General features: G+C 40.1%; 1 protein-coding gene across 3 annotated transcripts in view; it reads left to right on the top strand.

The window, feature by feature from the left end:
- Positions 1–21,783, top strand: part of LOC126162764 (nonsense-mediated mRNA decay factor SMG8) — a 101,666-nt gene extending 79,883 nt beyond the window's left edge. The window contains exons 14-17 of one of the 3 annotated variants that reach the window (XM_049919455.1): positions 10,474–10,592; positions 12,864–13,044; positions 13,140–13,319; positions 21,520–21,783. In XM_049919455.1, coding sequence (XP_049775412.1) covers positions 10,474–10,592; positions 12,864–13,044; positions 13,140–13,319; positions 21,520–21,640 — 601 coding nt within the window. In that variant the 3' untranslated portion in view covers positions 21,641–21,783. The remainder of the gene's footprint in view (positions 1–10,473; positions 10,593–12,863; positions 13,045–13,139; positions 13,320–21,519) is intronic. The other 2 variants (XM_049919454.1, XM_049919456.1) reach the window with 2 other exon arrangements.
- The last annotated feature ends 1,381 nt before the right edge of the window (positions 21,784–23,164 follow it).

Here is a 23,164-nt window from a genome sequence, read left to right as displayed (position 1 = left end):
AAGTCGAACACAGAAAATATGTGCCAAATAGTGGAAAATGAACACTGTAAACTTACCACATAATCTAAGGAAAGCATTTTCAACATTTTAGTACTGAAATGTTGGCTGGTACTAAAATGTACAAATACATACAAAACATTACAAATAATCTCAAAGAAAATTATTTATTGAGAAAAGGTCACCCTAGATTCACCAAATATCATTCTTGTGAAACACAACTAGTTCTTTACACACACCAAGTAATGAGTGCGATTAACAGGGGATCTCAAGTTGATTCCATATTTCTGGACACCATTCACCACAACTGACTGCTAATTAAATTGCACGCCCATGGAATATCACCCCAGTTGTCCAACTGGATTCACAATTTTCTGCCATAATGTTCACAGGTCATAGAAACTGGTGAAAAGTCATTGAGTAAGACAGAAGTGATATCTGGTGTTCTCCAAGGAAGTGTTGGAGGCTGTCTGCTGTTCCTAATCTATATAAATGATTAAGGATAAAATCCAAGTAGCCCTCACAGATCGTTTGCAGATGATGCTGTCATTTACAATCTTTTAAAAATGGTCTACTGATCAAAATCAACTGCAGTATGATTTAGACAAGATATATGTAAAGTGTGAAAAGCTGCAGTTGACTCTGAATAATGAAAAGTCATCCACATGAGTACTAAAAGAAATCTGCAAAATTTCGGTTATACGATAAATCACTCAAATCTAAAGGCTGTGAATTCAACTAAATACTTAGGGATTACAGTTACTGATAACTTACATTGGAACCATCACAAAGATAATGTTGTAAGGAAAGCAAACCAAAGACTGTGTTTTATTGGCTAAACACTTAAAAGATGCAACACGTCTACTAAAGAGACTGCCTACACTGTGCTTGTCCTTCCTCTTGTGGAGTATTGCTGCACATCAGATAGGATTGACAGAGGACATCAAAAAAGTTCAAAGAAGGGAAGTTCATTTTGTGTTATCACAAAATAGGGGAGAGACTGTCAAAGGTGTGGTATGCGAGTTGGGTGGCAATCATTAAAATTAAGATGTTGTCATTGCCACAGGACCTTCTTATGAAGTTTCAATCACTACCATTTTTCTTCTGAATATGAAAATATTTTGTTGATGTTTGCCTACATAGGGATAAATGATAATTGTAATACTCAGAGCATCAAGGAAACGCAGTGCACCACCATCTTCTCTACGTTCTCACTTGCCACAAACGAAATGGATGCCTTGGCCACAGCGTCTACAGAAAGCCCACCCACACTGATCTTTACTTGTTTACCATCAGCCTTCATCACCTGGTACAGAACCACACTGCTTTACAAACATCGGTGCATTGTGCAAGAATGATATCAGATGCTGATGACCTGCTGCATGAACTGAGCCACCTACACAAGGTCTTCAGGAACAGTGGCTATAATGTCAATCAAATAAATGAAGTGATTTCAAGCAAGACTCATAAGGCCACTGACGAGGACCAGGAGAAGAAACTTGCTGTATTGTCTTTCTGTGGCTCTGTGTCAGGTAAGATAAGCTGACTGCTGAAACAACACATGGTCAAATCAATCTTCAGGCCTCCGACCAAAATCAGTCAGTTACTGAGACAAGTTAAAGACGCAACAGGTCTCAGAATGCCTTGGGTCTACAAGATACTTTGTGAATGTGGCCAGTCTTATATTGGACAAACAGTAAGCACTGGAACAATGCAGGAAGAAGCATGAGACTTTTTATTGCCTATGCTATCCTGAGAAACCTGCTTTAGCTGAGTACATGTTAGAAAACGGACACCGGATAAAGTCTGACGAAACATCCATCATGGCTCACACAGGTGGCTTCTGGGATTGTGTAATTAAAGAAGGCATTGAAATAAAAATCACCAATAAAACCCTAAATAGAGATGGTGCAGTGTGATGTGGGATCCTGTGATCACACGGTTGAAGCAGGTGTTTTGAATGATGCATCAACATTTGCCCACGTATGGCAATGCTGCAGGCACCAGTGACGTTACAGTCCTTCAAGTAGTGTATGTAAGGGGTGTACCAACAGCCCACTGGTAGTCATACCCCTTGACAGTGGCCAAGGAATGCTTGGCCGAAAGCCTGTGTAATTTTAATTACTTGACACAGTTGGAAACCCAAGAATTTTTTATTCAAGTGAACTGAGATTTCTCTGAAATTTTTGGTTACATGAAGAGATGAGTCTGCTGGGTGATAGAAGGCTCCAATTACCATTTTATGCCCACCCCTGATACTGAGTCTTGCCCAAAAAGTCTCAGATACAGCTTCAATTTCTATCTTGATGGATTTGAGTTTGTCTGCTGTGACAAATATGCCATCTCCATTTCTCATTTGCCTATCCTTTTGATATACATTTATATTTTCCCCAAAAATCTCACTGCTATCAATTTCAGGTTTCAACCAGCTTTCTGTAGCTAGTATACGTGAGCTTCACTGATTTTCATAAGCACTTGTGTCCGTGGGAAACTTCCCTTGTTCATCCTGTAAATACTTTCTTAATAGTGTACTTGAATCAGCATTTATGATTCTGTGGAATAGTACTGTTCCCTTGTCAGTTAAACCTGATTGATGGGGTTCTATATTGCTGCCATTTGACCATTATGGTTATATAAACCATCTATTATAGGATTCACAATATTTCATGAGAGATATAAATAAATTATCAGTCGCTGTTGCACTGTGCTCTTATTCTTGTTGGGATGTTTCAGTGGGATGAAACAAGAGTATGGACATCAGTAGCTCTAGATGCTCTTCATCAAAACCATCCTTTATGAAAACAATTTTAAAATCTCCACATACAATCATTTCTGACTTATTTGTGCTAAGTTGCAACATCTGTAGAAATATTTTGAGATCTTTAAGTTTTCTGTAGTGATATGAGGAAGACTTATTGCATTTTGATAGAAAAGTATAAATTTATTATGATTGTTACCAATTGTCTCATCCATGTTGCCATTTTTGTTTTTCTGCCTTTTTGGAAAGAATTGTGTGTGGAGATTGTAAAATTGACAACTCTATCTTTGAAAAACATTAACCCTAAAAAAGGTCAACTGAAATTATTGAAAATCACAAAGATTGGGCAGGTAGTGCCCTGGTTGCACTGAAGGCTTTTGGAAATTAGATATACAAGTAACCTCTTACCAGAAATATTCAGACACAGGACATGCTGTGTGAGGGACAACACATCAGACACATTCAGATGTGATCATGCCACTCTGCTGAGCAGCTCCTAATGCTTTGCTTTTACATGTTCAGCGGAAAACTTCATCCAGGAGTTGTCCTATTGACACAGTAATGTGAATAGCATTCCCAGCGATCTCCCTGATGTCCTCCTAAATTTCGTAGTGGAGGTTCTGGTCCAAACTGTTCCCATCACCCCCAATCACTACTTGATTTTATTTAGCAACATCTTTTCCCAGAGAGCTGAAATCACAGGTGACATTGGTGATCACTGCATTTCACATAAAAATGTTAGTTACATAATATTAATTACCTAGGGAACCACAACTCCAGCCCAACCAGTTCCTTCACAGGGGGGGAAAAAAAAAAAAAAAAAAAAAAAAAAAAAAAATAGATAGTCTTCATGCTGAAACTGACGTTGTCTCCATACTGTTAAGAGATGTATATACTGACTTAATGCAGTGAAATTAGTTTTTATGATGATTGTATTGATGGCAACTGAATTTCAGTGCTGACAAATTTCATGATTGTGTTTTTGAGGCATGAGGTTAAAAACACCACATTGTTATGGTTATCCATTTTATGCTGTAAGAAGGTTTATGGATTGACACTTAAGGATATGCTTGTCTACAAAAGACGTCTATATAAAATAGTCCTCCTTAATAGTTAACACATTATTTGCATTACTTAAGTAAGGCCACAAACATAGTAGATGAATATGGATTGGGGGTAAGAAATGAAAGAGGAAGCCGTCTGGTAGAATTTTGCACAGAGCATAACTTAATCATAGCTGACACTTTGGTTCAAGAATCATAAAAGAAGGTTGTATACATGGAAGAATCCTGGAGATACTAGAAGGTATCAGATAGATTATATAATGGTAAGACAGACATTTAGGAACCAAGTTTTAAATTGTAAGACATTTCCAGGGGCAGATGTGGACTCTGACCACAATCTATTGGTTATGAACCATAGATTAAAACTGAAGAAGTGGGCAATTGACAGGAATGGGGGAAAGAAATACAGCAGAAGAAGAATGGGTAGCTGTGAGGGATGAAGTAGTAAAGGCAGCAGAGGATCAAGTAGGTAAAAAGACGAGGGCTAATAGAAATCCTTGGGTAACAGAAGAAATATTGAATTTCATTGATGAAAGGAGAAAATATAAAAATGCAGTGAATGAAGCAGGCAAAAAGGAATACAAATGTCTCAAAAATGAGATCGACAGGAAGTGCAAAATGGCTAAGCAGGGATGGCTAGAGGACAAATGTAAGGATGTAGAGGCTTATCTCACTAGGGGTAAGATAGATACTGCCTACAGGAAAATTAAAGAGATCTTTGGAGAAAAGAGAGCTACTTGTACGAATATCAAGAGCTCAGATGGAAACCCAGTTCTAAGCAAAGAGGGGAAAGCAGAAAGGTGGAAGGAGTATATAGAGGGTCTATACAAGGGCTATGTACTTGAGGACAATATTATGGAAATGGAAGAGGATGTAGGTGAAGATGAAATGGGAGATACAATACTGCGTGAAGAGTTTGACAGAGCACTGAAAGACCTGAGTCTAAACAAGGCCCCCGGAGTAGACAACATTCCATTAGAACTACTGATGGCCTTGGGAGAGTCAGTCCTGACAAAACTCTACCATCTGGCGAGCAAGATGTATGAGACAAGCGAAAGACCCTCAGACTTCAAGAAGAATATAATAATTCCAATCCCAAAGAAAGCAAGTGTTGAGAGAAGTGAAAATTACCGAACTATCAGTTTAATAAGTCACAGCTGCAAAATACTAATGCGAATTCTTTACAGACGAATGGGAAAACTGGTAGAAGCCAACCTCGGGGAAGATCAGTTTGGATTCCGTAAAAATGTTGGAACACGTGAGGCAATACTGAACTTACGACTTATGTTAGAAGAAAGAGTAAGGAAAGGCAAACCTACGTTTCTAGCATTTGTAGACTTAGAGAAAGCTTTTGACAATGTTGACTGGAATACTTTCCTTCAAATTCTGAAGGTGGCAGGGGTAAAATACAGGGAGTGAAAGGCTATTTACAATTTGTACAGAAACCAGATGGCAGTTATAAAGAGTCGAGGGGCATGAAAGGGAAGCAGTGGTTGGGAAGGGAGTGAGACAGGGATGTAGCCTCTCCCCAATGTTATTCAATCTGTATATTGAGCAAGCAGTAAAGGAAACAAAAGAAAAATTCGGAGTAGGTATTAAAATCCATTGAGAAGAAATAAAAAACTTTGAGGTTCGCCGATGACATTGCAATTCTGTCAGAGAAAGCAAAGGACTTGGAAGAGCAGTTGAACGGAATGGACAGTGTCTTGAAAGGAGGATATAAGATGAACATCAACAAATGCAAAACGAGGATCATGGAATGAAGTCGAATTAAGTTGGGTGATGCTGAGGGAATTAGATTAGGAAATGAGGCACTTAAAGCAGTTAAGGAGTTTTGCTATTTGGGGAGCAAAATAACTGATGATGGTCGAAGTAGAGAGGATATAAAATGTAGACTGGCAATGGCAAGGAAAGTGTCCCTGAAGAAGAGAAATTTGTTAACATCGAGTATAGATTTAAGTGTCAGGAAGTCGTTTCTGAAAGTATTTGTATGGAGTGTAGCCATGTATGGAAGTGAAACATGGACGATAAATAGTTTGGACAAGAAGAGAACAGAAGCTTTCAAAATGTGGTGCTACAGAAGAATGCTGAAGATTAGATGGGTAGATGATATAACTAATGAGGAGGTATTGAATAGAATTGGGGAAAAGAGGAGTTTGTGGCACAACTTGACAAGAAGAATGGACCGGTTGGTAGGGCATGTTCTGAGGCATCAAGGGATCACCGATTTAGTATTGGAGGGCAGCGTGGGGGGTAAAAATCGTAGAGGGAGACCAAGAGATGAATACACTAAGGAGATTCAGAAGGATGTAGGTGCTCACACACACACACACACACACACACACACACACACACACACACACACACTGTAAACACTAGCACATCATTACACAATAAAGATGACCAGCATCAGAAGCTGCTCATAGTGAAAATTAATGGGGAGAACCAGGATTCCATGATGAATTTTGGCAAAAACTTCCATCTCTACTTATAAGGTCACTTGCTAATTTCATTTTAACTGCTTTCTTAATAACACTATCCCCATAGCTGGAAGTGCATACCAGAATCTCCATGTTGTTATATTCTGTACGATGACTGGTACCAAGATAGTGTTCTGCAATAGCAGAGTTGCACAGCTGTTGTAAACGTGTGATTTTTATGCTCGGTACACTGTCCTGATAATGTGACCAAGGTATGAAATGCCACAGCCTCAGGGAATATGGTAGACACCCACTGTATGCAAACCAAGATAATCCTTTATGGAACCTAAAAGTACCCTAATCTTAAGACGGTGGTCGAAAAATACGTTTCACGTAATATTTCCACAAAATACGAACATTCCTGTTGGAAATGCTCTCTGCTTAAGACAAAAAGGTCATAAACTTTGGTGCCACCTTGGTATTATCGTTACATACGTGGTGCATGTTTGGTTGACAGTGCAACACATGTCTGATCTCTCTTTCACTATAACCATTCTGATAAAAGGTGACCTCAAGACAGGCTAAATCAACTGAGAAACTCTCAGGTTCTGATATGACATGAGCCCTGTGAACCAAGTATGAAGTACCCCTTCATGCTGACCCAGATGATGGTAAGTTCAGCCTACAGATAACAAGTCAGCATGAGCAGGCTTTCTATAAATGGAATTTCCCAACATACGATCAGCCTTTCTCCAGACCAACACATCAAGGAAGGGGTGAGTCATTCTTTTCCACCACCATCCTGAAACAGTTATTCGGATGGATTGAATTCAGATGTTCTAAAAACTCATTCAAATGCTCATTGCCATGAGACCAAAGAATAAGAGTATCATCTACTTATCTGAAGAAACACGCAGATTTGAAAGCCACTGACTCCAAGGCACATTCCTTGAAGTGTTCCCTAAATGAATTGTCAATAATAGGTGACAATGGGCTTCTCATTGCAACTCCATCTCTCTACATATAGCACTGGTCATTGAATAAAAAGTAAGTGGAAGTCAACACATGTCGAAATAGGTTCATAAATTCAACACCAAACCTGACTTCAATTAAAAGTAATGAATCAGACAGAGGAACATGGGTGAAGAAAGAGACCAAATTGAAACTTACCGGAATGTCAGAATCATTCAAACACATTCCCTCTAATCGACATAAGAAATCCACCAAGTTCTTAATGTGATGCTCATACTGACCTACTATTGGGGGCAAGAGAGCAGCAAGGTGTATTGCTACATAGTGTATTGGAGAACCAATGTTATTCAAAATTGGTCTAAGAGGAACTCCTTCCTCATGGATCTTCAAGGGCATACAACCTGAGAGGGGCCAGCACAGTAAGAATTAAGGCTCCCGATAGCCTCCTGTGACAATGAACTTTTCTTCACGATGCTGTTAGTCTTTCTCTCAACACTTTTTGTGGGGTTAGCTTTGACTTTGCGTATGTTGAATCAGAAAGTAAACACTGCATCTCTTGGACATAATTCGTTCACAGTACATACGGTGAGAGAAGAGCTCTGATAGTTGACGCAGCCCTAGTGCACGTGCTTCGCACATCCATGACGGCCAATCAGATCGTGAGCTTTTGTTTATGTCACTGTGGTAATGCCCCATTGTTGCCTAGTGCTGGACGACTGCTACTGGCTCGCTGCCCGTCCATGTTGAATACTGGCAACTACGATGCCAGCTGTCAGAGCTCCTCTCTCGACATACGAAGTGTAGCATATTTTCAACTGTCTCACCATCTCCCCTCCCCACTCTCCAATCTCTCTCTCTCTCTCTGTCTCTCTCTCTCTCTCTCTCTCTGAAGTAATTGCTGTATTGAGGTGGTGTGCTTACACATTGCAGTTAGTGTTGTGACAGGGAAAAAAAATGAACGATAACAAAAATAATATTGGTACCACAATGTCTGGTCTAAACTTAACTGAGACAACGAACTTACTGACTAAGAGTAGTTCCAGTCCAGCTGTTATGTCAGTGACAGTTAATAATGCACACTGTGATACTCGGCAGATGTTTCAACACTTTGCGATGACTGCAGCAAGTGGTGATGCAATAGCACTGAAGGCAACTGGTAACTGTCCAGTGGCTGCTGGCAACTGATGGCAACTGCGACAGCTGGCCAAATGGAGTTGTGTGTTCACTTTTATCCATGATTGGTGGATGGATGTTCGTGTGCTCAGTATTTGTCTGACATCAGGCGAGGCAGGATGTAGTCCTAGTTATCAGTGCCCTCTGTGGCATCAGAGCATAACTATGGTGGATGTGTCAGAGTATTTGTATTATTTACGGTGGAGGCGTAATATGGTCCCTGTTAGGTGTGTCCTCTCTGGTGGCTGACCATAACTACATGGCACCACACTGGAAACTGGCACTGCATGTGGCGCTGTCTTTGTATAGGGCTGTATACCATATCTGACAGTTGACATAATAAGAAGTGGATTAAGTTAGGCTTGTAGTAATTGCCACTGCTTTGTAACTTGTGTGTAAAATAAGCTCATAAGTGTGTGAAACAAGTATTTCACAAGAGAAATCAAAATGCAGGAGGAATAGCTCCAGTGCTAAGGTTTGCATATGATGGCTCTTTGGGTTAAAAGTAAGGCATCTGTTGAATGAGGGGGACATATTACTTAGCACAAAATTTGAGTTAAGGCTAAACAAAGATAATACTAAACTGACGATGAATAGAATAAAGCATGTAGACTTATTAAACTAGAGAAGAGAGAGTGGTAGAAGAAAGAAAACAATTCTTACATACTTTAATTGGTAGAGTGGGCTTGACCATGACCATAATGAACATCAATTGAAAATACAAATTATTATCATGATTGTGATGGATTATAGTAATTTATATTTTTAGTTGCATTCTGATAGGTAGAGGGCAAAATTATATAAGATGGTTGAAGAAAGGAAGATACCAAGATTTTTCCAGCAAAAGAATTCTGCTGGTTTCAAATACTGATTTAGAACTGAGAAACAAGTTTCTAGAAATCTACATCTTCAGCCATGCACTGTATGGAATAAACATGAAAAATGGAAATTTGGGAAAGGAACTGAAAGCATTTGAATTTGGTGCTTTAGAATGATGTTAAAATATTTAAAAAGATAAACTACCAAATGTGAAGATGCCATAAGGAATATGTGAGGGAAGAAGGAAAGTGATCTTAGCGGTTAGCACGAAAGATTTATAAAACATTCAATCTCTAGTGATTACACTGAATTATTTGGAATAGTTAAGCAATATCCATTCAGCATTTTGAGGGGAGCTACATTAATCATAGTGACATGCAAATGACTGAAATAGTATTGCCTGTTGACTTCTGTCTACCGGTACATGGCTGACATTTGTTTCATGATTTTCCTGACATTTTGCCAGCAGAAGTGGCTGGCATTACAACAGTTCACCCTCAATTGCTGATGAAACATCAGTGAAATTGTTAAATATCAGCTGAAGAACTCAAGACAGAAGTTAACAGACAATATGGCAACAAATTGCCATGAAAAAAAGCATCAAGAATTTTGTACTGAAATAGTGTCAAACCTTTTTTTTTTCTTGACAGTCAAACATGACATAACTGCACTAAAGAAAATGTAACAAATGTCTGTTTACTTGTTTTCTGGTGCACGAGTTTGAAAGATGACACAAGTAAAATATATCAGTGGAAATATTAACAATTATATGAAAAAAACTTACTAACTTTAAACTGTGTGAAATACAACTCTTTTAAAGAGTATCATTCTGTTTGTCAAAGTTGAGCTGCATTACTGGATGAGAACAGTTTTTCGCGCATGTGCGCCTGTGTGTGTGTGTGTGTGTGTGTGTGTGTGTGTTGTGTTGTGTTGTGTTTTTTGTCTAAAAATTTAGCAAGTAATGATCCTACTACTACTACTACTACTACTACTACTACTGTTACTACTTATAAAAAAAATAATAATAATTTTGTTAGTACTGTCTGCCTTCCTGTTGTTGACACCTTCTGATTTGGTGATTAGTGATCTATCCTCATATATCTAGTTGTCTTGAAGCAAAGATTTTGCATCAGTGTAAATTATAAAAGTGTCAGTAAGAAAAAGTGTGTATCTGAGGCATTAAAAGAGCAAAAGAAATTTTACACATTTAGTAGTTTTAAGTAGCAATATAGCAGTATCAGAGGAATTCTGTTCCAATTTTTTCCTTCAGAGATCGCAACAGTGGTTGGCCAGCTGTTGGTGACTCATACAGAGGGAAGCATCCATGTTCCAGTCCTCATATGTCCAGCAACCTTCTACGTGGACGCAAATCAAAAGGGGGAAACAAAGGTGATTTTAATTTTTCCTACCTTCACTAGTTTGGATTATATTGTTAAGACATTTCATTATAGTTATAAAAAGTGAACTGCTTCAGTTGTACTGCATATGCCTCAGTGTTATCTGTGAGCTTAATTTCAGGAGCACCTCATCAAACTGTTGGCTTCACAACCCTGATTAATCTTTCATTTTATTAGAATGGCCCCAAGGAAAAATTATTTTAGCCTTTCTAAAATATTATCTAGTTAGAATATAATTTTCTCTTGTAATAGGTGATCTGAACATAAATTCTATGTAGCGTATAGTGCAAATGAAAGACAAAGTAAATTGGGATTACTTCCATACTTGATTGTGGTAGTAGAGAATGTACACCATAGAGTTTATACATCAGTTGAAGTGATACTTACATATTTTTTCCCTTATGGTACCCTGGGAAGGCCAGGGGAAATACAGGTTTTTTAAATTTGTATTACATTAGAAGGGATAAGGTGAATGTCATGCCCTTCCAACAGCCGCCTGTGCAGACATTGCTGATAAGTAACCATAGTCTCATAGACTGTAGAGCGCAAAGTATTAAAAATGGAGAGCAGAAAAAGGAGCATGGATCCTTGGTGACTGTACTGCATCTTAACATAAAAAATAGTTGCATAATGGTCTTGATTGGTTAAAAAAATGACATGTTTCACCCAATAGGGCATCGTCAATCAGAGTACTTCATGTGACATGAGTCATCATTTTTAGTAGCATAGAATAAGACCATGCTCGTAAAATGGAAGCATGGCGATGGTACAAAGTACTGAGGGCCAAATCACACTCACACAGTGTATACTCAGTAACGACGAATGTTTACAGTGTTTATAGATACAGATGCATATTTATGCACCACTCAGTAGTATTTCCTCAAGGAATAAAATAACACAGGTCTGTATTATTTTGCTTTATGTTTCTGCAGTCATAATCCCTTTTGTTGGAACAGCACGTGTTGTTCTAATTTTTCCTCAGTAGAAACCCCCCACCCCCTCCCCCTCCCCCATTTCTTCTCATTAAGAATTATTGTATTTGTTTTTGACACAGTTACGTGTTATAACTTTGCATTTTTTCTCATTTTCCCCATTTTCTGCTTTGTGTGTAAATGAACAATAAATTGTACAAACTGTGAAAAACCACACAATGTCACCATTATAAGTTGCATACAGTTACATTATGTGATTTTTTAATGCTTTCATGATTCCTCAGTTTCATGATGTCTCCAGCAGCCATCCTCTTTATGTACAATTGTACAGTTTCGGCTTTTGGCCATTTTCAAGTACCTAAGACAGAAGCATTATTCACTGGATATATTAGTGTCACTTGTATTTTAACATAGGAACAAGTCATATCTCTTAGGTATACTATGCATCCTATAACTTATTTTACGGACAATTCTTTAATGGTATACTAAGCTGTGTATGTCCTTGCTCCTAAGACTGCAGGTAATTTACTTAAAATAAATTAGAAAAGATATTTTGCTATTTTAGAAGTACGTTACTTTCGAGGCTTTGTTGCAAAGCTCTCATGTATAAGGTCAGTGGTTTAACATACTTAAACAACCTTCTCTAATTTATGTTGTGACAATTACATGCAGTTAAGTGAGCAAGAATGTATATGGCATAATATACCACTAAGGCACTGTCCATAAAGTAAGTTATACAGTGCCTAGTATATCTAGCGACTTGACATGTTCCTATGTTAAAATCACAAGTGACACTAATGTATCCAACGTATAATGCTTCGGACTGATGACCACAGATGTTAAGTCCCATAGTGCTCAGAGCCATATAATGCTTCTGTTTTAGATACCTGAAAATGGTCTATGCCAAAATTGTACAATCATACATAAAATAAAGAGAATGGCAGCTGAAGGTATCAGAAAATCATTCAAAAAATTCACCACAGCTGCAGACCTTATCACACTGAAAATTATGTGATATTCTTGCACACTCTGCAGAAGGTCATAGAAGGGCAGGAGTCTTGTCTCCAAATTAATAAGAACTGTTAATTTCCAGTTCATTTCCATTCAGATTGAAAAGTTATGTTCTCAGAGTGACTTCTTCGGTATTTCTGAGAAACCATGCTCACTTTTGCTGGTATATAGAACATTATCATTGTCTGTTTCTCTCTGGCTTCATGTAGTGAAAAATAGTAATAATGTGACATAATCAACAGGACTTATTTATTGCTTCCCATCATATTTTTAAAATCTTAAAACTAGATATGGATTTATAATATATTATGAATTTGCAGATCTTTCTGAATTTGTCGTAAAAATCTTTGTGGGAGTGGAGTATGAATGCCCAAGGGGTCACCGTTTTATGTGTGCAGCTCCAGATAAAGTTTTAAAGACTACAGGTTCTGGTCTAGTCAAAGATAATGGCAACAAAGTGACAGGCAGTGATATGCCACTGTATTTTCCTTGTCCATGCAGGTATGTTAAAAATGTTTTGTTTACACATTGATATATGCCCTTTAGCTTGTGATGTCATTATAATCAGCTTTCAACATACTGTGTGTTTATTTCAGGACAACGAAACCTTTAGTAGCACAACTGATGCGAGTGCATGTAGTGACACCAAAGGCACCAGTACATGTCACTCTGAATCCACGTGTCCAGCCAGCACCACCTCCATGTCCTATATTTGTAACTGGTTGTGATCAACCACTGAGGCTTTCGCAAAGTGCATATTGGGTTCTCCGATTACCGTATCCTTTTATAAATATCTCATGTGGTCATATTTCTGTTACTGATGTAGTATTTTAAAGGAAGTAGTTTTAACTGGCAGAGACATCAGGTGTGGACACAATTAGTAGAATATATAGGCTGCTTTGTCTGCCAAAAATAGAGAAAAAGTTGACAGAAACTGCAATTTTCAGGTATTGCATGGGATGTCAAGTGGCCAAAGGGTGGCAGCAGGTCTAGGTGAGAATATTTGGTTCTGGAAGTTAGGGTTTTTGTCACCATGTGTTTTTGTCTGCACCTGCAGTTACCTGTTACATGGTACATCTTTCCTGTCTTGACTGTAGTTTCTATCAGGAGATAATTTTCTGTATACACATTTTAGTTATTTGTTGGTTTTTCTAGTTTCATTTTTTATCCTGTCACAAACAGAGGACTTTTTTTGTAATAGGATATCTAATGTGGAGTAAGGAAAAATTATGTCTGATTCCTTTAAGTATTTAAAGAAAACTATTTAATTATAATCATGCTGTTTTATATATGTAATGTGCAGTGGGAAACCTCTCTTTCGTCTCATAACAGTGTTTTCAAGTGTGTAATTCAGAAGAGATGGTGGAGGATGTAAGAATATGAAAAAAGAAACTCTTATTTCACAGAAATCCAACAAGAATGCCATTGTCAACAGACTGTTTTGACTAATTGCCAACCATCACTTAAAATGGACTGTCACAATAACCTCACGACAACAGTCACCTAAAGTGGTAAAACATAAGGGTGAAAAATCCAGTTCAGTATTCTAAGTTACTGGGTAAAATTTTACAAGGGTGTGTCCAAACCTTTATTTCGAAATGCGTGTTGGTAACATCTTTTACAAGCAGTCTTGGAAAGTCAAGATGATAGAGAGAGGTGTAATGCTGATACATTTTCATTTTGTTTCATTTGTGATGAAATAAATATCAATTTTAATATGACACAAACTTTAAAATATTGGATGCCAGACTGGAAACAGACTGAATTTACAGAGAAAATGCTCGCTCTGCCTGAGAAAATATGCATAAAAATGTATTAAATCATTTAAAAATCAGTTTTCATTAAAAACAATGACAGCTGAAACACAAAATCATTTTCAGTTAGGCTTATAAATGATAGACAAAGATTTTGTGAAATGCAGAGATAATAGAAATCACTGGATAACGTAAGAGATATTGAATTTAATCGATGAAAGGAGAAAATATGAAAAATGCAGCGAATGAAGCAGCAAAAGGGAATATAAATGCCTAAAAATAAGATTGACAGGAAGTGCAAAATGGCTAAGCAGGATGGCTAGATGCCAGATGAAAGTATGTAGAAACATATTTCACTAGGGGAAAGATAGATACTGCCTGCAGGAAAATTAAAGAGGTGTTTGGAGAAAAGAGAAGCAGCTGTATGAATGTCAAAAGCTCAGATGGAAAACCAATCTTAAGGAAAGAAGGAAAAGCTGAGAGGTGGAAGAAAAATATAGAAGGTATATACAAGGGAGATGAATTTAAAGGTAACGTGGAAGAAGACATAGATGAAAATGAGAGGGGGTACAATACTGCAAAAAGAATTTGACAGTGCACTGAAAGACCTATTCGAAACAAGAACCCTGGGTAGACAACATTCTGTCAGAACTACTAATAACCTTGGGAAAGCCAGCCATGACAAAACTCTTCCATCTGGTGTGCAAGGTGTACGAGACAGACTACAAGAAGAATATAATAATTCCAATTCCAAATAAAGCAGTTTCCAATAGGTGTGAAAAATACTGAACAATCAGTTTAATAAGTTATGGTTACAAAGTACTAACACAAATTATTTACAAAAGAATGAAAAAACTGGTAGTAGCTGTCCTTGGGGAAGATCAGTTTGGATTCTGGAGAAAGCTACGAACACACGAGGCAGTACGGACCCTACATTTTGTCTTAGAAGATAAGGACAGCCAAACTTACATTCATAACATATGTAGACTTAGAGAAAGATTTTAACAGTGTTGACTGGAATACTCTCTTTAAAATTCTGAAGGTAGCAGGCATAAAATACAGGGAGCGAAAGGCCATTTACAACTTGTTATCATTGTTACTCAGTCTATACATTGAACATTGAACAAGGATGGATGAACCTATGTTTGACATGTTGTACCAGGTAATTAGACAAACCTGAACCTATATTCATGACAAAATACATCAAATGAAAGTGCTGGCAGGTCGACAGACACACAAACGAACACAAACATACACACAAAATTCAAGCTTTCGCAAAAACTGTTGCCTCATCAGGAAAGAGGGAAGGAGAGGGAAAGATGAAAGGATGTGGGATGTGGGTTTTAAAGGAGAGTGGTAAGGAGTCATTCCAGTCCCGGGAGCGGAAAGACTTACCTTAGGGGGAAAAAAGGACGGGTATACACTCGCACACACACACATATCCATCCACACATATACAGACACAAGCAGACATATTTAAAGACAAAGAGTTTGGGCAGAGATGTCAGTCGAGGCAGAAGTGCAGAGGCAAAGATGTTGTTGAAAGACAGGTGAGGTATGAGTGGCGGCAACTTGAAATTAGCGGAGATTGAGGCCTGGTGGATAACGGGAAGAGAGGATATATTGAAGAGCAAGTTCCCATCTCCGGAGTTTGGATAGGTTGGTGTTAGTGGGAAGTATCCAGATAACCCGGACGGTGTAACACTGCGCCAAGATGTGCTGGCTGTGCACCAAGACATGTTTAGCCACAGGGTGATCCTCATTACCAACAAACACTGTCTGCCTGTGTCCATTCATGCGAATGGACAGTTTGTTGCTGGTCATTCCCACATAGAATGCATCACAGTGTAGGCAGGTCAGTTGGTAGATCACGTGGGTGCTTTCACACGTGGCTCTGCCTTTGATTGTGTACACCTTCCGGGTTACAGGACTGGAGTAGGTGGTGGTGGGAGGGTGCATGGGACAGGTTTTACACCGGGGGCGGTTACAAGGGTAGGAGCCAGAGGGTAGGGAAGGTGGTTTGGGGATTTCATAGGGATGAACTAAGAGGTTACGAAGGTTAGGTGGACGGCGGAAAGACACTCTTGGTGGAGTGGGGAGGATTTCATGAAGGATGGATCTCATTTCAGGGCAGGATTTGAGGAAGTTGTATCCCTGCTGGAGAGCCACATTCAGAATAGGATCCAGTCCCGGAAAGTATCCTGTCACACGTGGGGCACTTTTGTGGTTCTTCTGTGGGAGGTTCTGGGTTTGAGAGGATGAGGAAGTGGCTCTGGTTATTTGCTTCTGTACCAGGTCGGGAGGGTAGTTGCGGGATGCGAAAGCTGTTGTCAGGTTGTTGGTGTAATGCTTCAGGGATTCCGGACTGGAGCAGATTCGTTTGCCACGAAGACCTAGGCTGTAGGAAAGGGACCGTTTGATGTGGAATGGGTGGCAGCTGTCGTAATGGAGGTACTGTTGCTTGTTGGTGGTTTTGATGTGGACGGACGTGTGAAGCTGGCCATTGGACAGGTGAAGGTCAACATCAAGGAAAGTGGCATGGGATTTGGAGTAGGACCAGGTGAATCTGATGGAACCAAAGGAGTTGAGGTTGGAGAGGAAATTCTGGAGTTCTTCTTCACTGTGAGTCCAGATCATGAAGATGTCATCAATAAATCTGTACCAAACTTTGGGTTGGCAGGCCTGGGTAACCAAGAAGGCTTCCTCTAAGCGACCCATGAATAGGTTGGCGTACGAGGGGGCCATCCTGGTGCCCATGGCCGTTCCCTTTAATTGTTGGTATGTCTGGTTTTCAAAAGTGAAGAAGTTGTGGGTCAGGATGAAGCTGGCTAAGGTAATGAGGAAAGAGGTTTTAGGTAGGGTGGCAGGTGATCGGCGTGAAAGGAAGTGCTCCATCGCAGCGAGGCCCTGGACGTGCGGGATATTTGTGTATAAGGAAGTGGCATCAATGGTTACAAGGATGGTATCTGGGGGTAACGGATTGGGTAAGGATTCCAGGCGTTCGAGAAAGTGGTTGGTGTCTTTGATGAAGGATGGGAGACTGCATGTAATGGGTTGAAGGTGTTGATCTACGTAGGCAGAGATACGTTCTGTGGGGGCTTGGTAACCAGCTACAATGGGGCGGCTGGGATGATTGGGTTTGTGAATTTTAGGAAGATGGTAGAAGGTAGGGGTGCGGGGTGTCGGTGGGGTCAGGAGGTTGATGGCCTCAGGTGAAAGGTTTTGTAGGGGGCCTAAGGTTCTGAGGATTCCTTGAAGCTCTGCCTGGACATCAGGAATGGGATTACCTTGGCAAACTTTGTATGTGGTGTTGTCTGAAAGCTGACGCAGTCCCTCAGCCACATACTCCCGACGATCAAGTACCACGGTCGTGGAACCCACAATCTGGTACCACAACACACTAATTCAGTAGTTAACCTTTCCTCCAAACCTCTCTCCCAATCCGAAACCTCTGTCCTATCCAAAGGCCTCACCTTCAGCCCCACTCCCAGATTAAACCAAACAGCCCTCGTCAAAGATTTACTGTCTACACTCGTACTCTCTGCTGGAAGTATCACTTTGCCACGAAGAAAAATGATCCTAATCCTACCCCTAATGATCCAACTCCCCAAGACACTATCCAAATTGAACCCTGCCTGGAATAGTTCTGTCCTCCGTCACAGCGGGACCCACCTCCTCTTCCTCAAAATCACCCTCTCCAAACCTTCCAGGAATTTCTGACTTCCAGCCTTGCCTCTCAATCCTTCTTAAAAAACCTTAATCCTACTCCCAACATCACCACTGCTGAAGCCCAGGCTATCCGTGATCTGAAGGCTGACCGGTCCATCGTCATTCTTCCGGCGGACAAGGGTTCCACGACCGTGGTACTTGATCGTCGGGAGTATGTGGCTGAGGGACTGCGTCAGCTTTCAGACAACACCACATACAAAGTTTGCCAAGGTAATCCCATTCCTGATGTCCAGGCAGAGCTTCAAGGAATCCTCAGAACCTTAGGCTCCCTACAAAACCTATCACCTGACTCCATCAACCTCCTGACCCCACCGACACCCCGCACCCCTACCTTCTACCTTCTTCCTAAAATTCACAAACCCAATCATCCCGGCCGCCCCATTGTAGTTGGTTACCAAGCCCCCACAGAACGTATCTCTGCCTACGTAGATCAACACCTTCAACCCATTACATGCAGTCTCCCATCCTTCATCAAAGACACCAACCACTTTCTCGAACGCTTGGAATCCTTACCCAATCCGTTACCCCCAGATACCATCCTTGTAACCATTGATGCCACTTCCTTATACACAAATATCCCGCACGTCCAGGGCCTCGCTGCGATGGAGCACTTCCTTTCACGCCGATCACCTGCCACTCTACCTAAAACCTCTTTCCTCATTACCTTAGCCAGCTTCATCCTGACCCACAACTTCTTCACTTTTGAAGACCAGACATACCAACAATTAAAGGGAACAGCCATGGGTACCAGGATGGCCCCCTCGTACGCCAACCTATTCATGGGTCGCTTAGAGGAAGCCTTCTTGGTTACCCAGGCCTGCCAACCCAAAGTTTGGTACAGATTTATTGATGACATCTTCATGATCTGGACTCACAGTGAAGAAGAACTCCAGAATTTCCTCTCCAACCTCAACTCCTTTGGTTCCATCAGATTCACCTGGTCCTACTCGAAATCCCATGCCACTTTCCTTGATGTTGACCTTCACCTGTCCAATGGCCAGCTTCACACGTCCGTCCACATCAAACCCACCAACAAGCAACAGTACCTCCATTACGACAGCTGCCACCCATTCCACATCAAACAGCCCCTTCCCTACAGCCTAGGTCTTCGTGGCAAACGAATCTGCTCCAGTCCAGAATCCCTGAAGCATTACACCAACAACCTGACAACAGCTTTTGCATCCTGCAACTACCCTCCCGACCTGGTACAGAAGCAAATAACCAGAGCCACTTCCTCATCCTCTCCAACCCAGAACCTCCCACAGAAGAACCACAAAAGTGCCCCACTTGTGACAGGATACTTTCCGGGACTGGATCCTATTCTGAATGTGGCTCTCCAGCAGGGATACGATTTCCTCAAATCCTGCCCTGAAATGAGATCCATCCTTCATGAAATCCTCCCCACTCCACCAAGAGTGTCTTTCCACCGTCCACCTAACCTTCGTAACCTCTTAGTTCATCCCTATGAAATCCCCAAACCACCTTCCCTACCCTCTGGCTCCTACCCTTGTAACCGCCCCCGGTGTAAAACCTGTCCCATGCACCCTCCCACCACCACCTACTCCAGTCCTGTAACCCGGAAGGTGTACACAATCAAAGGCAGAGCCACGTGTGAAAGCACCCACGTGATCTACCAACTGACCTGCCTACACTGTGATGCATTCTATGTGGGAATGACCAGCAACAAACTGTCCATTCGCATGAATGGACACAGGCAGACAGTGTTTGTTGGTAATGAGGATCACCCTCTGGCTAAACATGTCTTGGTGCACAGCCAGCACATCTTGGCGCAGTGTTACACTGTCCGGGTTATCTGGATACTTCCCACTAACACCAACCTATCCAAACTCCGGAGATGGGAACTTGCTCTTCAATATATCCTCTCTTCCCGTTATCCACCAGGCCTCAATCTCCGCTAATTTCAAGTTGCCGCCACTCATACCTCACCTGTCTTTCAACAACATCTTTGCCTCTGCACTTCTGCCTCGACTGACATCTCTGCCCAAACTCTTTGTCTTTAAATATGTCTGCTTGTGTCTGTATATGTGTGGATGGATATGTGTGTGTGTGCGAGTGTATACCCGTCCTTTTTTCCCCCTAAGGTAAGTCTTTCCGCTCCCGGGACTGGAATGACTCCTTACCCTCTCCTTTAAAACCCACATCCGTTTGTCTTTCCCTCTCCTTCCCTCTTTCCTGATGAGGCAACAGTTTGTTGCGAAAGCTTGAATTTTGTGTGTATGTTTGTGTTCGTTTGTGTGTCTGTCAACCTGCCAGCACTTTCATTTGGTAAGTCACATCATCTTTGTTTTTAGGTATATTTTTCCTACGTGGAATGTTTCCTTCTATTATGACAAAATACATCTTATGAAGACAATGGCAGCCATTGAATACAACAGGAAATGCATCATTGAAGGGCCTAATGATGATGTATAATATCACTGAAACAGGAAGCCTATAAAATAAATTGAAGATTGATTGTGGCAGTGGTGGATCTCACCTAATGTGGGTACTTGAGGTACATTCTTGATTGGGCCATAGATGCAGAGCCCAGTATGTACTTCAGTAAGGGAGTGTCACTTGCAATGAGCACTCAAGATCTGGTCATGATCTAATTCAATGATAATGCACATGTTGCCCAACCGTCTTCAATGTCCAGTACAATGTGTGATGTTATCCATCATTTATACCAAATTACTTCAACAGGCAATTTGACAGAAGTGCACACTCTTGAAACAGCAGCTATATCTAACTGAATAGCTGCAGCGGAATTTAGGGTACATTAAGACTGGGCGTATGTTTCAGTTGATTAATTTAAAACTGGAAATATTAACATAAACGGATTAGCACATAAAAAGAGACTGAGAACTCTGCTAGCTTTTAGAGGAATTCTTTTTCAGAGTATTAATGTACATCCACCAACACACACCTGTATGGCTACATTTTTGCAGCTCTAATGCTGGGACATTGTAGCCTTTGTGTGTGTGTGTGTGTGTGTGTGTGTGTGTGTGTGTGTGGGTGTGTGTTTGTGTTTGTGTTTGTTTCACACATGTATGTGTGCGCATTTGTGTTGCTCTGAATGAGGTTCATCTGGAAGCAAGCGAAGTTTTCAGTCTTTTATAAGTGCTTCTTGACGACAAATCAGCACCTCTACTATTCATTGAGTTTTCAGCAGTACTTCTAAAATTATTTATGTTCCACCAGGGCTTTCCATTACCCTGTAAATTAGTTTAGTTATTGAGATGTAGATGTCATTGCCTGGATAATAACAAATAACTAACCTTACCATTGTGTATTCCAAAGCAATAAAATCTTTATTTATGTGCCTGAAATTTCTTCATAATTTGAAAATGGAAATTAATATTCTTATCCAAAGTGTTTTATATTTTGCAGTTTAGACCCAAAGCTCTAAGACTGTAAAACTATGCATTAAACACTACCATGTTTTCTGCAGACTGCTGTTGTTAATTATGTATTGATTCTTGACTGCTGCCAGATATGTGTATGTTGGTGACCAGGGGCCATACCTTGCACCAAAGGAACCAGTTCCACTTAACTATGGGCGCCTTCTCACTGATGTTTATGGAATCACAGAAGTCACCCCTGAAGAAAAATGATTCTACAGCTAGTATTGTGATCATTGTTGAGATCACTGTGTGTGTGTGTGTGTGTGTGTGTGTGTGTGTGTGTGTGTGTGTTGGAAATTGTGATCACTTTTCAACAGACTGAACATACAAAATGAAAATATACATATTTTGTCAAAAATGAATGGTGAAATGTATTTGCTCTTTATTTCAGTGCACCCTTCACAGTTAAATAAGTTTTAATTTTCATACAATATTGTGAAGAGGAAATTTGTTACTCACCATACAGCGGAGATGCTGAGTCGCAAATAGGCCCAACAAAAAGACTGTCACAAATATAGTTTCTGGCCAGTACGGCCTTCATCAAAATTAGACAACACTCACACAAACACAATTCACACACACAAATGTTCATGATGATGTCAGTATTTTGGTCAGAAGAAGACCATCAATTTATCAACAGGAACAGCTGAAGCAAGGATTATGAGTAAGAATTGACTAACAGTTGAGATTCAAAGTATATTGCACATTATTACTGTGTTTATAGTCAGAGCAGATGGAAACCAAAATTGTAAACTCAGGTGTGTGTGTGTGTGTGTGTGAGTTGCATTTGCCTGTATGTGTGTATGTTGTCTAATTTTGATGAAGGCTGTACTGCCCAAAAACTATATTTGTGACAGTCTTTTTGTTGGGCCTATTTGTGACTCAGGATCTCCACTATATGGTGAGTTGCAACTTCCCTTTTCACAATATTGTTACATTCCATCCACAATTTTCCATTGTTTGATTTTAATTTTTATATGTACACTGTTGTCCTTGCAGAGCAAATTTTACCACATCCTGTATAGCCAGTACACATATAGTGATGTATGTGGATGTGTTAGAAAATACTGCATGTAAACTTGTTTTGGATTATGTGAGTATTTCTGCCAGAAGAAGACTATCAATTTATCAATAGGAACAGCTGAATCAAGGATTATAAGTAATAATTTACTAACAGATGAGATTCAAAGTGTATTGCACATAAGTATTGTGTTTATAGTCAGAGCAGATGGAAACCAAAATTATAAAAAGTATTAATGATATGAAATAGGGTAGATTCCTACTCACTACATAGAGGATGCTTTGAGCAGCAGACTGGTTTAGTGAAAGAAGACTGTTGAAGATGAGGGGACTTTAAAAAGCACACTACACATTATTAAGCTAGGAAAAGTACCTTTTTACTGAATCCCGCACTACATTTCAAACTGACACAAATGCATCACACTATTTTTCAGCATAGTCACCAAGTCTGCAAAAAAAGTCAGAATGTTAGCAGTTGTTCAGTTCGTTGAAAATAGAAATTTATTCCTAGGCCACAGAGCAGTTCAAGAAGCACTGTGTTGACACTGTCATCATAGGAAAATCTCTTTCACCCCAGATGTTCTTTCAGCTGGCCAAAAAGATGGAAATCGCATAGCACAAGATCTGACCTTTCGCATCAGCTTCACCCACATCTGTCTGGCCCTGGTCAAATTGTTGGCACCATTTCACTACGACTGGACCTGACATAGTATT

Source organism: Schistocerca cancellata, chromosome 2, assembly GCF_023864275.1.
Source record: "Schistocerca cancellata isolate TAMUIC-IGC-003103 chromosome 2, iqSchCanc2.1, whole genome shotgun sequence".
Lineage (NCBI taxonomy): Eukaryota > Metazoa > Arthropoda > Insecta > Orthoptera > Acrididae > Schistocerca > Schistocerca cancellata.
Note: the sequence above shows the minus strand (reverse complement) of the source record. Positions and strands in the feature narration are given on the sequence as shown.